The following is a 17,692-nucleotide window of genomic DNA, read 5'->3' as shown; positions in this document are numbered from 1 at the left end:
ATACCCGAGTAAATGTTCATGCAAACAACCTCTACTCTGGCTCTCCCTCCAAGCTCTTGCACACTTATTTACTTATTTATTTACTTTATATCCGGCCTTTCTTCCCACGAGTTGTTGCTTTGCATGATGGATCCAGAATTACGATGCAGACTTCATTTAGTGTTTGGCTTTTCTCTCCCTATCAGCTGGTGTGTTTCATTTCTCCATTTCCCCCCTTCTTCCAGGTATTTGGTGCTATGATTCACAAGACCTGAAATGTGGTAAGTCCTTGGCAAATCTTTCAAAACTTAGTTACGTATTGCGTGTGTTTATGCCTGTATATGCTTATATTGTGCACTGCGAAATATGAATTATTTTAATGTAATCACACAGGTGTTCAGTTTAAAGGATGTTGATATGGCGGTTAAGAGTTGCAGACTCTAATCTGGAGAACTGGGTTTGATTCCCCACTCCTTCACATGCTGCCAGCTGGGTGACCTTGGGTTAGTCACAGTTCTCTCAGAGCTGTTCTCTCAAGAGCAGTTCTCTCAGAGCTTTCTGAGCCATGGTGGGGAGGGGAAGGGAAGGAGATTGTAAGCCACTCTGAGACTCCGAGTGAAGGGTGGGGTATAAAGTCAACTCTCCTCCTCCTCCATAGCCCAGATCCAGGATTATAAGGATCTTATGTAGTAGAAACTCTTAGGCCATGCAAGCCATGTTTGTTTTCATGCTGCTATACCGTCTTATTTATTTATTTGATTTGTATCATTTATGCCCCGTCCTTCTTCCCAATGGGGACCAAAACTGTCACACATCTTTCTCTTCTTTTCCATTTTATCCTCACAACAAGCCTATGAGATAGGTTAGACTGAGAGAAGGTGTCTGGCCTCATCAACCTCTAGTAGCAGCCCCGGGTGTTATTACTCAGGGAATGTGAGAGGGCCCAATCAGACAAGATTTTGGGGGATTCACAGCTGGATCTTCCCAACACTTTAAAACATGGACATTTGCAGCTGTGGAGGCTCTAATTCAGATCCGGGATGTGACCTGAGGAGCGAAGGGGTTTAACCTCGGAACAAAACTGACCCTTCTCAGGCCCTGCAAGTCAGGCCAAGAGAGAGTCCTGGGCTGCATCCAAATGCAATAGCAATGATTCACCTCCTAGATTTCCTGCTCTTCACAGGAAAACCCAATTCCCAGCTCTTAACAATAGACTAGATCCAGCCACATTCTGAGGGTGTGAAGGATCTTTCAAGCAGAAGGTCCCCAGTTCAATCCCCAGCATAGAGATGCCAGCTGGAATTAACAGTTCATCCAGTCTACAGAGATCAGTTTCCCTAGATGCCATATATCCCACTCTCCAAACCTGCCATTTTCTCAGGGAAATTGATCTCTGGAGGCTGGCAACCATCATTTATGGACCTGTTGAATAAGTAAAGCAGCCCTTTTGCTGCATCTCTAGCTACAGTAGCAGCTGAACTATACTGTAGTCCACAGGAGAGCTCCTTCCAAATGGGTTGCCGAGAGAGAGAGAGAGAGAGAGAGAGAGCGCAAATAGGATGAAAAATGGAAGCCGCTGTGGCTCTTTGAAAACTGTAATGCTCCCTGAAACAGTTTGTTTAGCCTGTCAAGCTAAAGATAGTCCCAGGAAGGAAACCCTGTTGAATTATAAATAAGAAAACCCCCTGCTCATGATTATTAATGAAGGTCGGCTCAGCAAGCGGGCACCTCCTGTTGAGGACGACACGGGCGGAAAGAGCACTGCAAGCGGCCTAATGAGCGTCTTGGCTGAGGCATCTGTTCTTGCTGGCAGAGCTGGTGATGTTACCAGCAGCCTCTACATTAATTTTTATTTAACAAAAATCAATACCAAGAGTTTCCGTTCCACTGATGCTGAGGGAAGCGATAGGCGTTTCCTTACCTCAGCTGTCAGGGGCTATAGCCAGGAAGGTCAAATAGCTCTCTCTTCTGTTTGGGAGATGGGGTTGCAGGGAGAACCATCTGTGAGATGGGGTTGCAGGGAGAACCATCTGTGATGCTGGATGTGGAGGCAACGGAGGCTCTTGGATTCATATTTTGAACTCCCGTTTCTCTCAAGGGGCAAATGGCCTTGTGAAAGGACAGCGTTTGTACCTGTTCTCCCATGCGGCAGAGTGATTTATATCTTCATTTATTTCATTTGTTACCCCCCACACGCTCATGATTATTAATGAAGGTCGGCTCAGCAAGAGGGCACCTCCTGTTGAGGACGACACGGGCGGAAGGAGCACTGCAAGCGGCCTAATGAGCGTCTTGGCTGAGGCATCTGTTCTTGCTGGCAGAGCTGGTGATGTTACCAGCAGCCTCTACATTAATTTTTATTTAACAAAAATCAATACCAAGAGCTTCCGTTCCACTGATGCTGAGGGAAGCAATAGGCGTTTCCTTACCTCAGCTGTCAGGGACTATAACCAGAAAGGTTGAATAGCTCTCTCTTCTGTTTGGGTAGGTGGGAGGTAGGGTTGCAGGGAGAACCATCTGTGATGCTGGATGTGGAGGCAACGGAGGCTCTTGGATTCATATTTTGAACTCCCGTTTCTCTCAAGGGGCAAATGGCCTTGTGAAAGGACAGTGTTTGTACCTGTTCTCCCATGCGGCAGAGTGATTTATATCTTCATTTATTTCATTTGTACCCCCCCACACACACTTTTCTCCCCCTTGGGGACCCAAAGTGGCTTCCAGCATCCTCCCCCTCCTCCATTTTATCCTCACACCAACACTGTCAGGTAGATTCAGGTGGGTAGCTGTGTTAAAAACATAAGAACATAAGAGAAGCCAATGTTGGATCAGGCCAATGGCCCATCTAGTCCAATACTCTGTCACACAGTGGCCAAAAATACCAGGTGCAATCAGGAGGTCCATCAGTGGGGCCAGGACACTAGAAGCCCCCCCACACCCCCCCAAGCACCAAGAATACAGAGCATCACCTGCCCCAGCCTGTGAGTTCCTATCTCTGCCTTGTGGCTAATAGCCACTGATGGACCTCTGCTCCATATGTTTATCCAGTTCCCTCTTGAAGCTGTCCATGCTTGTAGCTGCCACCACCTCCTGTGGCCACTGTGTGACAGAGTATTGGACTAGATGGGCCACTGGCCTGATCCAGCATTGGCTTCTCTTATGTTTTTAACACAGCTACCCACCTGAATCTACCTGACAGTGTTAGTGTGAGGATAAAGTTTGAGTCCAGTGCATGCACACGAAAGCTTATACCCAGAGTTAAACTTTGTCGGATTTAAAGGTGTCACTGGACTCAAACTTTGTTCTACTGTTTGTTCTACGATGACAGAGAGTGACTGGCCCAGGCTTCCATGGCTGAGTGGAGAGCTCAGCCTGGGTCCCTCAGATCTTCAACTTTGAATATTTTTTCCAGATTTTAAAAATTTTAATTAAAAATTATAAAAAATATAATGTGTTTCCCTTCTTTTGTAATAAAGGTGTCACTGGACTCAAACTTTGTTCTACTGTTTGTTCTACGATGACAGAGAGTGACTGGCCCAGGCTTCCATGGCTGAGTGGAGAGCTCAGCCTGGGTCCCTCAGATCTTCAAATTTGAATATTTTTCTCAGATTTTAAAAATTATAATTAAAAATTATAAAAAATATAACGTGTATCCCTTCATTTGTAAATGTCTTTGCAGTCTGGTTCAAGCAGTTATTGTATATTGAATGGACACGTGAACACACAAAACTGCCTTATACTGAATCCGATCGGTGCTCCATCGGGGTCACTATTGTCTACTCTGACTGGCAGTGCTTCTCCAGTAGAGGTCTGTCCCATCACCTTCGACTTGGTTCTTTTAACTGGAGATTGAACCTGAGACCTTCTGCATGCACAACAGAGGCTCCACCACCGAGCCCCATAAGTGGATATCACATCCTTGGAGTCCTTCCCAGCACAGGAAACAGCAATGCAGAGCTGAGATATAACAGCACCAATATCTATTTATTGAATACTTCCTTAAAGACGAACAAAACTTCCTTAAAGACTAACTAAATTTGTGGCAGGGCATGACTCATGAAAGTTCCTCCCCTGCCACAAATTTTGCTAGTCTTTAAGGTGCTATGGGACTCTAGCTCTTTTCTACTGCTAGAGACAGACTGACATGGCTACCCCTCTTGAGTAATTCACTTTAGCCTAATATCTGGGTATGCTCATTTCCACATGATAAAGTTGTCTAAATGACTTCCTCTGTGTGCGTGTGTTTTTTTAAGCTGATGTTTTAAATATCTACAGAACTTTGCTTCTTAGGGTTGCCAAGTGCTTACCTGTTCACTCATGAAAGTTCCTCCCCTGCCACAAATTTTGTTAGTCTTTAAGGTGCTATGGGACTCTAGCTCTGTTCTACTGCTAGAGACTGACATGGCTACCCATCTTGAGTAATTCCCTTTAGCCCTCATTTTCACATGATAAAGTTGTCTAAATGATTTCCTCTGTGTGTGTGTGTGTTTTTTTTCCTGGGTGGGGGTTTCCTCGCCCCCCGGGGGGACTTGGCATCCCTAGTGCTTCTCCATTAGAAGTTTGGGGTGGGATGTTTAGGAAAGCTTGGATACACATGGTTTTTTGCTTTAAATTGCGTACTTGTTTTAAATTGTGTCTTTCTTATCTACCAAGGTTTCAGATGAAGTATGGGAAGCAAAGGATTTCTAAACATAGATTGCTTCCCTCTGTTCTCTGCCCTTAAGGTTGTGCAGACCTCCTTACAAAGAGGGGATGAAAGCAGGGCACGTGAATCTAGGAAAGGGTTAAAATTTAAGAAAATATAGATTAAGAAACTATAGAAGGAGAAAATGAAACTAGACTAGGTCACACGAGCCAAAAAAAAATGGTGGGGAAGCGAGGCTCTCCAGAAAAATTTGACCCGCAGTTGCACAATCACACCTCCCTTAGAAGCTGCGGGTGCAGCCCATCAGTGTGCGATCGGACGCAACTGCGGGTGAGTCATTTTTGTGTGTCAGACCATCCTGACGCCATGAGAGCGTGCTGGAGCGATAGACACAGGAAAGTCCGCCCGTGGCCCATCGCAACCCATTTCCTACTGAATTCCCCCCGGTGTGTCTTTTAACTCTGCTTGTGTGGCAGAGCAGAATGGGTTGCCGACGGCTGTGGGGCGCTTCCCAGATGTTGTTGTCTGACTGCGCCCTTTAAATCTGCCCGGCATTCGCACCTATGTCGTGTCTAGTTGTGCTTCTGATCGCAGCCTAGGATGGGCAGCAGAAGAGGAGGGAACAGAGCATGGAAATCGATGAAGAAAGCAGAGAGAGCAAAAATCCCTAAACAAATAGCTACATCAGAGATATCCGTAGGGAACTAATACTGTTCCTTCCTACACTGTAATATATCGTGGGCTGAAAAATATACATACATATATACGTAAGTATATACATAAATGTACATTTATCCCACCCTTCCTCCAAGGAGCTCAGGGCGGCTTTCTGCTTCTCCCCCACTTCTATCTTCACAGGATAGCCTTCAATAACCTTGCATGGTAGGCCAGGCTGAGAGAGAGTGACTGGGACTTCTTCACCCAACAGGCTTCCTAGAGAAATAGGGATTGGCGTCTGGGTCTCCTAGATCTTAATCTGACACTCTGACCATGACACCACACTGGAATGTGTACATAAATACACGCACATTTATATAATGTGTGCACATGCACAACATTTTCCCTTGCAAGAAAGTGATGGGGACCAGCCTGCTTGCCCCAGTTCAGTCAGGGAGTGGACATGGTAAGAAGGACCCCGTGATTGCCTTCTGCAGAGCTCCTCATTTCTGTCAAGGGAAGTCAGGGTGTCTCCTCCACATTAAGCCCCATCTCTGCTGTTTCCCCGTCCCTGTCTCTGTAGGCCCTTCGCACTGGAAGGACATCACACAGAGCTGCGGGGGAGATAACCAGTCACCTGTCAACATTGAAAGAAAAAAAACTCAACGGGACATGAGCCTTGACGAAATCTCCTTCGAAGGTTATGACCAGGCCCCTGCTGGCAGATGGAAACTCCTCAATGATGGACACACAGGTGGGGACAGGGCACGTAGCCAGCTCGCCTTTCTAGGCTACCTGATTTCCAGGATGAATGGAGTTCCAATAGAAACCTCTAGGAGTTTCACCAAGCCCAAATGGCTTTGAGCTGCGCATGCCCAGTAAAGCTTCCCAAACTCCCATGAGATACAAGAATTCAGGGAGCCCTTCTTGGCCATGCACTGCGTGATGTCTTTGAGAGTTGCCTGGGAAGGAAGGAGGGAAGGGAACATAGCTGCTGTCTTCTGGGAGGGGGCAGGGATGGTGACAGGGAGTGGGGTAGAGATGGCAAGAGGTAGGGGGCAGTGACTTCAGGTGGCACTCCTTTTCTACATCACCAACCACGTGCACAGCAATTGACAGCATAGCAAGAAGTTAAGTCACAATCTAAAGTTAAGCACAGAGGAAGCAACATAGCTGGCCTCAATGGTTGGTAAAGCGGGACATCGGCTGAGGCTCACAGCCTGGCCAATGGCACTCTGCTGACCAGAGATGCTTGGTCCAATTGTTTCCACCTGGAATTACTCCAGAAGTCCTTGTGTCCTTTGGGGCATTCTGCACCTACTGGCTTACCAGTTAGGTTTCTTGCTATGGCCAAAGGACAACGGCATGGCTCAACCTATGTTACAGGCAGAGTTCCCAACACGGCCTTGGAAAATGCTGGCAGGTTTGGGGGTGGTGCCTGTGGAGGCTGGAGTTTGGGGAAGATGTGATGTTACTTTTGGGTGATGCTGCAGACTGCCTCCGTTAGTCATTATGGTCTTTACCATAGAAACCAGGAGAAATTTCTAGAGCATCACTATATAGAGGCCATTTTTTCTCCTAATCTTCAGTTCTTCAGAGGTGGGAAACTAGGGCTGCGGAGAAGTAATTTGCTGCCCTAGGCAGGTAAATGAGAAGCCTAGTCATAGGCACCTGGTCAGTTCTTCCTTTCCATGTGCAAAGAGGGAGGGAGGGAAAGCTGAGCAGCAGCTGCTGGTGGTCCCTAGCCCAAAGAGCACCCGTTTGTCCTCAACCAGGTGGAACACTCATCCAGGAGAGATCAGGGCCCTGCAGGATTTAGGGCAATTCTGCAGGGTCTGCAAAACTGAGTTGATCCTTGATCCAACGGGCCTGTGGTTGAGGGCAGTGCAGGGTCTCAATCGGTAAGACCTAACGGATTGGCCTCCCCCTCCCCTTCACTTGTTTTCCCCCACCTCTATCCCTCTTCAGTGGGTTTACGCCATCTTGATTTTATATAACTGATTATATTGTATGTATTTTAATATATTTTATTGATGACTGAATTATTTGATATTGGGAATTTTAATTGTATACTTACAAACTGATGTTACCTGCTCTGAGCTGGTCTTCAGGAGATCGGGCTACAAAACAAACAAACAAACAAACAATTCTCTCTCTCTCTCTCTCTCTCTCTCTCTCTCTCTCTCTCTCTCTCTGACCTCTTGATCTTTGACCTGGCCCTGTTGAAGTGACCATGAACCTGGACGGAGCCTCTGCTGCAGAACAAATCAATATTACCAAAGGAGGGCTTCAAGACACATACCGGGCCCTGCAGTTCCACTTTCACTGGGGGGACGTCAACAAAAATGGTTCAGAGCACACCGTTGATGGACACCAATATCCGATGGAGGTAGACACCCTTTCACTCTTTCGGTTTGGTAACCAATGCACTGCAACACCATGGAGGACTCTCAGGCTGGAGACTGACAGTAGTTCTTCATAAGAATCGTCATTTAGAAAACCTAGTTTGTGCTCAGCCTGATCTCATCCAGTTTACTGTACAGCATATCCTGTTTTCAATTTTAAGATGATAGCTGCAGAATTTGGATGTAGCCGCCATGTTTCCAAATAACTTTTCCCCCTTCCCCCCTCCATTACTGTTCTTGTACTGAACATGCAGCCAGATGAAGAGTTCTAGAGAACTTGAAAACTTATACACTGCCTGGCAACTAGGGTTGCCAGTCTCCAGGTTTTGGCTGGAGATCTCCTGGAATTTTACAGCTGGTCTCCAGGCGAAAGAGATCAGTTCCCCTGGAGAAAATGGCTGCTTTGGAGGGTGGATTCTATGGTGTTGTACCCTGCTGAGGTCCCTCCCCTCCCCCAAACCCACCATCCTCAGGATCCTGCCCCCCCAATCTCTAGGGATTTCCCAATCCAGAGCTGGCAACCCTATTTGCCGCATGCATGGTTTTGTGACCTTTTGGTTGGTCCTTGCAAAAGGAATTATGTGACTTCTGGTTAGGTTTGCCAAATCTGTTTGCTCTCGTGGCGGGGGGCTTCCGGACGGTGTCCCCGGGGTGCGTGCGCAAAGCGCGCCCGCGCCGCATGCACGTCACCCGGATGTGATGTGATGGCCCCGCCCCCAGCGTGCCCAGCGTCATCACGTCACATCCGGGTGACGTGCACGCTGGGGTGGGGTTTCCCCCGGGGCCCGATTCCATGACGGTGGAAATCGGGCCTCCAAAGCGGGGGGAAATCCGCCCCCCGGGGGGAATTGGCAGCCCTACGTCTGGTTCTGGAGTTGTCTATGGGCCAGCGTGAATACTTGCAACCTTTAGTGTAAGGATGGTGAGTCTTGATGGAGTCCAGCTAGCTTGGGCCCGTTCGTTGGCTGATGCCAACGACAAAGACTGTTGGTGGCAGCTGAAGAGATAGACATTGGAGACCCTTGTTTTAGTACCTCAGTTTGGTGTAGCGTAGTGTTGTGTGGTGTGATAGTTAAGAGTGGCGGGCTCTAATTCGGAGAACCAGTTCTCTCAGAGCTGTTCTTGAAAGAGCAGTTGCTCACAGAGCTCTTTCAGCCCCATCTACCTCACAAGGTGTCTGTTGTGGGGAGAGGAAGGAAAGGAGATTGTGAGCTGTTCTGAGACTCCAAATGAAGGGTGGGGTATAAATCCAACTCTTCTTCTTCTTCTTCTTCCTCTGGCTCCTCCCCCCCCCCCCACTTCACAGGGTTGTTGAAAAAATAAAATTGGGGAAAGTGGAAACGTCCAGTACTATGTGTTCCTTAAAGGAAGGGAGAACTAAAAATGCAACTGAAAGAATGAAAAAAGGCATGCATGCGTATAGCACAGGGACCAGTTCCTTTAGTACACACTTCAGTTCTTCATGGATTATTGAAACTGTATCAGCCACTAAGGGTTTCTAGCCTCTTGTGCCTCACTGGGAAGATGGGAAAAAGTTCTGCTGGTATTTCAAAGGAGACACCATCCAATTATGCTGGGTGTATAATGAATAAACTCATCTCCAAGCTCAGGTCTTTGTATTTTCAGCAAGAAGCTATTAATTAAGGAAAACTCTGGGGCATTGCAGATGAGGAACAGTCCATCCGTTCCTCATAAGGTCTGGGCAAAATGAGGGAGACGAGAAAGGGCTCATTGTGACCCAAGTCTGATCACAGACAACTGGTTGTACCATTGCAATTATTTTAATTACTAAATGGGGAGCTTGCAACAAGTCACTGGTCATTTTTGCCTTTTTTAATCTTACACCAGAATCTCAGTTTGCAGAGCAGGGGTGACCAGCACAATACCATATATTCATTACTTAACAATTAACTGTAGTTCTTTAAAACCATAACTGTGTTGCTTTTTGCTACCTTTGATCCCACCCCTTCCCTCAGACATAAGCGAAAGTATGATGTGTGTCATATAGCTGGGGTCCCCAACCTTGCGTTCACCTTTGGAATTCTTACATAGCGTGGTAGGCTCAGCCAAAGAACATTTGCCACAAAATGGCTACTGCAGCTTACCTTTAGTCACACAGTGAAGATCCTTGTGCCATGGTTAGGGGTGGGCATGAACCACATTTTCATGGGAAGTAGAAAACAGGGGTTTAAATGACTGGGTACCATTTCACCCCCTACTTTCTTCTCCCTGTGAAAAGCCCCTGCTTTCTGCTCCCCACATAAAAGCTCCCAGCCATTTAAAACTAAACAGGTGATTTTCATGAAGAGCAGAAATCAGGGGGTTTACACCCCTGCTTTCTGCACTTTATGAACCAGCATGAACTGCATCAAGATTTGTGAAAGTTCGTGGCAGTTCTTCGGTTTGTGAGCATTGCTTTGTGAACCACAAACAGTCCAAAATTCGTGATGAACTTTAGTTCATCAGCCAGTTTGTGCCCATTCCTAGCCGTGGTGGCAGCTGCTGCCAAAGCGACAGTTTTAAAAATATGCACAGCCAATCATATCTTCAGTGGTCAATCAGAATCTTTGCTGGGCAGAAGCTTCATTTGTCCCCATCTACTTTCTAAAAACAGCGTTCCGTGCGCCTTGGTGTTTAGTCATGCCGGCCACATGACCACGGAAACGTCTTCGGACAGCGCTGGCTCTTCGGCTTCGAAACGGAGATGAGCACCGCAACCCTAGAGTCGGATTCGACTGGCTTTTGAGCAAGGGAACCTTTACCTTTTTACTTTCTAAAAAACACTTGGCGAGCACCAGGAAAGTTTCAGCAAGAGCTGTGGTGTCCATTGGCACCATGTTCAGGACCCCTGACAACAGTGCAACAGTGAAGTTTTGCCTTGGCTCTTCCAAGGCAGCTTTTTTGTAAATAAATAATTCCATGCAAGTACAAAGAGAATCAGGTTGTGTCTGCACAAAACTGAAACGGTCTTTCTTCCTGAACTTTACTTTTCTTTGAGGGGTGGTGGTACCATTTCAGTCTTTTTCAGTCCTGTTCCCAGTCCCTCTTGGCAGCTGATTTAGTCAAGAAAAAATAAGTTCTTCTTGGTGACTACGTGATCCTGCCAATCACGTAGCCAGTGTAACAATGTCATGGTGGCCCATAGCCAGTCTGGTGTGGTTATGCAATGATCTCACAAATCAAAGCCAAAAGAATAGGAAAACCCTTTTTCCAGGGCTTTTTTTGTAGAAAAAAGCCCCGCAGGAACTCATTAGCATAATATGCCACACCCAATAGCAGAAACACATTAGCATATTAGGCCACAACCACATGTTACCAGAAGTGTGGTCATCCAGCCACACCAATCTTTTGCTTCTTATTCTGTTTACCTTGTTTGTTGTCAAAACCCAGGGCTTTTTTTGTAGCAGGAACCTCTTTGCATGTTAGGCCACACACCCCTAATGTAACCAATCCTAATGAGTTTCTGTTGTTGGGTGTGGCCTGTTATGCTAATGAGTTCCTGCTGGGCGTGGCCAACTCAGGAGCCAGCTGGAACTCTGTTCCTGTGCGTTCCTGCCCAAAAATAGCCCTGCCTTTTTCTATTCCATTTTGTAGGCTCAAGGATATGGGAATATTTTTCAAAGTACAGATTTATTCTTTAGAGATGCCTTTCCAATTTGATTTAGCCCTGCATAGGACCTCTGGGAACTGGGGACATGGGCCAAACAGCGCTTCCCCTGAGTGCATCAGACTTACCCATGTTGATGCCATTGCAACAGACAGGTGAATATCTCAAAAGGGGCCCAGCTTAGACTCAAAACGATTGTGCTTTTTTTCTGCAGCTCCACCTTGTTCACATGAACACCAAATACAAAACCGTCAATGAAGCAAAGGGACACCCCAGTGGATTGGCTGTTCTAAGCTTCTTGTTCAAGGTGAGTCATATGAAACTGCTGCCATTACGTAGTCAGTTGGCACTTGATTGATTGGACTAGGATGAAGGTGCTTTCTTTTGTCCTCCAAACAGAGAATCAAGGCTACCAAGAGGGGGACCAGTAGATATTTCAAGGGCTTGAAATCAGGGAAGTTGCATAATTTGTTTTTATATAATGTGATGTTGTGGGTAGAGTGTCAGACTAGGACTTCAGAGACCCAGCCTTGAATCTTGCCTCTGCCGTGAAACTAACTGGCAACCCGGAGTGCATCTGCTCTCCTGGTCTAACCTACCTCACAGGGTTGTTGTGAGGATAAAATGGGGGAGAGGAGAATAGTATAAGCTGCTTTGGTTTCCATTAGGGAGAAAAGTGGGATATAAATTAAGTACATAAGTAAATATTTTCCATTTGGGTGGTGTGAATTCAACTCTTTGCCATGCAGCTCACTGGATGATCTTGGGCCAATTGTTATCTTGCAGCCCATCCAAGTCATGGAAATGTTACAAAGATAAACTGAGGAAAGGAGAACCACATACACAACTCTGAGTTTCTTGGAGGAAGGGGAGGATAAAATGTACTAGATAGATAAACAGCACAGGCGTCCTAAGCAGGGCTATTTTTGGGCAGGAACGCACAGGAACAGAGTTCCGGCTGGGTCCCAAGTTGGCCACGCCCAGCAGGAACTCATTAGCATAATAGGCCACGCCCAACAGCAGAAACTCATTAGGATTGACTACTTTAGGGGTGTGTGGCCTAACATGCAAAGGAGTTCCTGCTACAAAAAAAGCCCTGAGTTTTGACAACAAACAAGGTAAACAGAATAAGAAGGATAAGGTGGGTGTGGCTGGATGACCACACTTCTGGTAACATGGGAGTGCGGCCTAATGTGCTAATGAGATATGGTGTCAGGGGTGTGGCCTAATACGCTAATGAGTTTCTGCTGTTGGGTGTGGTCTATTATGCTAATGAGTTCCTGCTGGTCCTAAGCGAGGGAAAGATAGCAACCCCACCGGCAAGTGGTTTTTTTAAAATGTCTGTAGATCTCATTGGTTCTGGAGATCAGTTTGGTGGTGGTGGAAAACACCATCAAGTCACTGCCAACTTACAGTGCCCCCATAGAGTTTTCAGGGCAAGAGATGTTCAGAGGTGGCTTGCCATTGCCTGCCTCTGCATTACAGCCCTGGGCTTCCTTGGTGGTCTCCCATCCAAGTACTAACCAGTTCTGATGCTGCTTAGCTTCTAAGATCTGACAACATTGGGTTAGCCAGGACCATCCTGCTCAGGGCAGAGATAAGGGGAATGTTGGAAAAAAGCAAGGGAGAATGCATTTATTACAGTCATTTTACCTCATCCTTTCAGCCTAGAGTCTGACAAGTTGGCTTGCATAATAGTGAAAACAATTTTTAAAAGTCAGCATTAAAAAGTTTCCTTAAAACCACAGCAATAAAAATACAAAGATACAAATACAAACAACATTAGTCGCAGCAATAAAGATAAACTTTTAAAAGGGTCCACAGGATGAAAACTGTCAGTTAAAAACTGAATTCAAGTAGTAATAAAATAATTTATACAATGCTGTGGCAATTAATATATAATCAGAGTACTAAGAATACTGAAATGGTTAATTAAAAACAGCAACAGCTTGCTGCTTGTTTCTGATCCTTCCACATATCTGATTGCTATATCCATAAGGTCTAGAAATATGGAATTAACTTGCAGATAGAAATAACAACTACACACGTCTCTTTCTTTTCAAAAGCCAGTAATTATATTTTATATGTAGCTGAGCCTTGTTGCTTTTTTTTTTTTTAAATGAGAAACATGTTTGGGAAAAGGATTTTTGAGTGGATAAATGGGTGGTTGAGGAAAGGCAGCATGGTATACAGCCTGCTCTCATCAGATCTCAGAAGCTAAGCTGGGTCAGCACTTCGAGGGGAGACCATTAAGAAAGTCCAATGCGGCACTCACCTCGGGCAGTAGTTTACGCAAATTCCAAGCAATTTGGTTTCCAATGATCGCACACCTATCTGAGGGAGACTTTGTTCCTAATAATCGTCATTACCAGAAACTCTTATTCTTTTGAACTATCTAAAATTGTGTTTGTTTCTCAGTTACTGTATAGATTGTCACTTCTATACTGTTAGACATGAAGTACTATCCACTCATGCAGTTTACAGTTTGTTTGTGTTAAATGTTATATTTTCAAAAAATTATAAATAAAGTCTTTTAAAAATGAAAGAAAGTCCAGGGCTGCTCTCCAGAGGAAGGCAATGGCAAACCTCCTCTGCTTCTCACTTGCCTTGAAAGCCTTGGATCTCGCAAGGGGGAAAGATGTGGTGAGGTGTATCATTTCAGAAATAAAACATGTTTTTCTTTCAAAAAACATATGAGATTGTAGTTTGAGATTGGATTGGACTGGATTGGATCGGGTCTGAGCTCTCTCAGCCCCACCCACCTCACAGGGTGTCTGTTGTGGGGAGGGGAAGGGAAAGGAGTTTGTAAGCCGCTCTGAGACTCCAAGTGAAGGGCGGTGTATAAATCCAATCTCTTCTTCTTCTTCTTCTTCTTCTTTCAAAAAACATATGAGATTGTAGATTGAGATTGGATTGGACTGGACTGGATCGGAGGGAAGGGCATGTTATAAACGTGTACGAGGCCCATCTCCACTCTCCCTGGGCCTTGGAGCGGAGCACCAGCTGCTGCTTCTTGCAGTCATTTGGTTTTGTTTCTCTCTTTGAATGGCAGGTGTCGGTAATGGATAACACCAATTACAACACAATTGTTGCTGGCCTCAGAAACATCTCTCATGAGGGTAAGCGGCGGGAGTCAGACAAGCATTTGACTCTTTTACTTGAGTAAACCAGGCCCAAGCAAGATTCAGTGTTTGGAGATCCAGGAACCAATCTCCGGTGGCTTAGGGTTGCCAACTCTGGGCTGGGAAATTCCTGGAGATTTTGGAGTGGAGCCTGGGGAGGGACCTCAGTGGGGTAAAATGCCATAATGTCCGAGTCCACCTCCAAAGCCACCATCTTCTCCAGGGGAACTGATCTCTTTTACCTAGAGATCAGTTGTAATCTCAGGGGAGGGATCTCCAGGCTTCACCTGGAGGTTGGAAACCCACCGATCAGGATCATGGTGCAGGGGTTTACTGTCCCCCCACACTATTTTCCTGACCTCAGTTGGCCCATTTATGATATAACTATAGCAATTAACGAAGGAAGAGCCCTGCTGCACCTTACCAATGGCACCCCCTGTTTCTCAGAGAGACAAACCTGATAAAACTTCTGTAGACTGGAGTTTGCTTCATCAGATGCTTAGTGAAGGTATCCTTATAGGAACCCTGCAAAGTAGATTACATCGTGTGTGTGATTCGGTCACCCAGTGAGCTTCATGGCTGAATGAGGATTTGTTAATAAGAAGTGAAAGAACACAGAGCCATTGTCAGACACCACTAAAAGGAACAACTGAATTCAAGAAAAAAAAATCAAAGACATTAGGAGAGAGACCATGGGCTAGTGAGCATGTCAGCTAAGGATCTGGGAGACTCGGGTTCGAACCCCCACTCTACCATGGAAGTTGCTGGGTGACCTTGGGTCACTCATACATTCTCATCCTGACCTGCCTCACAGGGTTGTTGTGAGGATACAATGGAGGAGGGAAGAATGTAAGCCAGCTGGGGTCCCTGTTGGGAAGAAAAGTGGGTATGAATGAAGTAAACAAATCATCAAACAAATAAATAATACGAATCTTGTGTTGAGTCAGACTGTTGGTACTCCAACTGGTGATGACTCTCCAGGGCCTCAGGTGGGGAAAGGTCTTCCCACTATCTGGTTCTTGAGATCCTTTAACTAGAGATGCCCAAGACTCAGCTAGGGCCCTTCTGTATGCTTTATGGCTGAGTCATGGTCCCTCCCAAGTAAAGCTGTGCATGCTATAGAGAACATATAAAACCTGGAGTTCTCCTGGAATTATGCCTTATTTCAGTTCTCCTGGAGGAAAAGGCAGCTTTGGAGGACAGACTCAGTGGTATACCATGGACTGTATGAAAACCTGAAGTCCTAGAATGGCATCATATCCCCACTGAACTTCCTCCACTTCCCAACCACCGTCTTCCTGAGGCACCGCCCCAAACTTCCATGAATTTCCCAAATCAGAGTTGGCTACCCTATATAAAAGCTGCCCGACTGAGCTAGACCACTGTTCCCTCTTGTTCAGAATGCCTGGTCTGACTGGCAGCTGCTTTCCAGGGTCTTGGGAAGAGAAGGGCCTTCCTCAGTACTTTATGCCTGAGATCATTTAATGGAGTCCAGGAACTGAACCTGGGACCTTCTTCAAGCAAAGCGGGTGCTATTCAGCCGCAGCTCAGTGGGCTGGCCGATCCCATTTGATGTGCTTTTTGTACATGGAACTGGACACATTGCTTCTTTCTCATCTTCATAACTTCTCCACAACTGCATTGAGTGGATGTCTTTGTCCTCCCTAAACATTTCTGTTTATCTGCCTAGGGCTTTCAGTTGACTTGGCATCCACATTTCCCCTTAGCAACCTGCTTCCCAACATGGGCTTGCTCTCCAAGTATTATCGCTACAAAGGTTCCCTCACCACCCCTGGGTGTGAAGAAGTGGTCGTCTGGACTGTGTTTGAAGAACAGATTCCTATCAGCCAGTCTCAGGTATGCACAAGTGGTTTTGTGACAGTGATCCTTGTATGGCACATTGGTAAATGTGGGTTGTTACTCTGTTGAGACCCCAGATGGCTGTGATTTAGTTTTCAAAAGATGCAAGGATGATCTTCTCATAGATTTTCTCCCCAGCTGCTTGTATTTTGCAAGGATATACACTTCATTTTTTATTATTAAAAAAAATTCCCATATTTGTTTTAAAACTAGGGGGAAAAAACCCTGCTCTGCGGAGGGGAGGTCACAACTGCTAGCCAACCAGTGCTATGCACTAGCCAGTTTTTGCTTGAAAGTAGTGAATGCAGTTTGTCCTAAGCGCAGTCCTGCCAGAAAGTTTGTGTGCCTGACCAGCAGGGTGTGCGGTTCCACTGACGTTGACTACTCTAATTATGAATTTCTGTTCCCCTCCTCTAATAACTGGCAATAACTCCCTCCTTCTTTTATTCAGCTGAATGCATTTGTGAGCACACTTTACTTCACAACTGGAGCAAAGCCGGTGAAGATGGCCAACAACTTCCGTCCTCCGCAGCCTCTGAGAAGTCGCAAAGTCTACGCGTCCAAAGATGCTACCATCAGCGACAGCCCACCACTGGCTGCCAGTCTCCTCTTTCCTCTACTTTTGGCTTTTTTAACTGGCCACTTGTCTGGCCTCTGTTAACTGTTTTGGCCAATCACGACCAACTGTTACTTCATAGAGTTTTCATAGCCATGCTTCTTCACTGTGATCCTTTTTCTAGCACTGGATTGGACAAAACGATAAGGGGAAGTCAACTGGGTGGGAAAGGGAAGAAAGCGACATCTGGCTATTACATTTTGGGTTTTTTTAAAAAAGCTGTCATCGTCCTACCGGGAAGGGCTCATAGAGTTTCTAGAGTTTCCTTTGCCTTGGTTCAGTCAGCTGGTGTCTTCCATTGAAGCATCTATGACAGCAGAGCTGGAAAGGACTTTTCTTTGCCTGAGACGCTGGAGAGCTGCTGCCAGTCAGAGTTGGCAATACTGAGCTAGGCACCATTGGGAACGGATTAGGACTGAGCCATAGAGATGTCTGCCGCCTTTTCAACATTGTCTGTTGTGATGCGCTTGGGGTAACGTGGCACGCAAAACACCTTGTCATCAAAATGTGAAAAAAAATGGTTTCAATGATATAAAATGAAGTTAGAATAAATCCGGAATTCTTAGTTTTTCCAGATGGGAATTTGCTGGCTTCTTTTTTTATTTCCAGTAATGTGGAAGAAACCTCTCTCAAGTTCTCCTTCCACCTCCTCCAACCGTGTCATGTCACCAGAGCTAATGATATGATGCTATTGTTGTTCTAGACATCATAATTCTATTTATTAAGGGGCCAGGTTGCTAGGCAAGGCTGTTCAACAGCTGGCGTGCAAGCTAAGTCTCCAAAGAGATGCACTGTTGCTATTCG

At 45.9% G+C, this 17,692-nt stretch overlaps 1 protein-coding gene across 1 annotated transcript in view; it reads left to right on the top strand.

The window, feature by feature from the left end:
- Positions 1 to 17,109, top strand: part of LOC107107569 (carbonic anhydrase 15-like) — a 45,580-nt gene extending 28,471 nt beyond the window's left edge. The window contains exons 3-9 of the mRNA XM_015407876.1: positions 225 to 260; positions 5,862 to 6,032; positions 7,507 to 7,667; positions 11,505 to 11,597; positions 14,343 to 14,409; positions 16,103 to 16,269; positions 16,724 to 17,109. Coding sequence (XP_015263362.1) covers positions 225 to 260; positions 5,862 to 6,032; positions 7,507 to 7,667; positions 11,505 to 11,597; positions 14,343 to 14,409; positions 16,103 to 16,269; positions 16,724 to 16,933 — 905 coding nt within the window. The 3' untranslated portion in view covers positions 16,934 to 17,109. The remainder of the gene's footprint in view (positions 1 to 224; positions 261 to 5,861; positions 6,033 to 7,506; positions 7,668 to 11,504; positions 11,598 to 14,342; positions 14,410 to 16,102; positions 16,270 to 16,723) is intronic.
- Positions 17,110 to 17,692: the final 583 nt, after the last annotated feature.

This window comes from Gekko japonicus, unplaced genomic scaffold (assembly GCF_001447785.1).
Source record: "Gekko japonicus isolate JY-2015 unplaced genomic scaffold, Gekko_japonicus_V1.1 scaffold4149, whole genome shotgun sequence".
Taxonomy (NCBI): Eukaryota; Metazoa; Chordata; class Lepidosauria; order Squamata; family Gekkonidae; genus Gekko; species Gekko japonicus.
The sequence above is the reverse complement of the archived record's forward strand: the minus strand, read 5'-3'. Positions and strand labels throughout refer to the sequence as shown.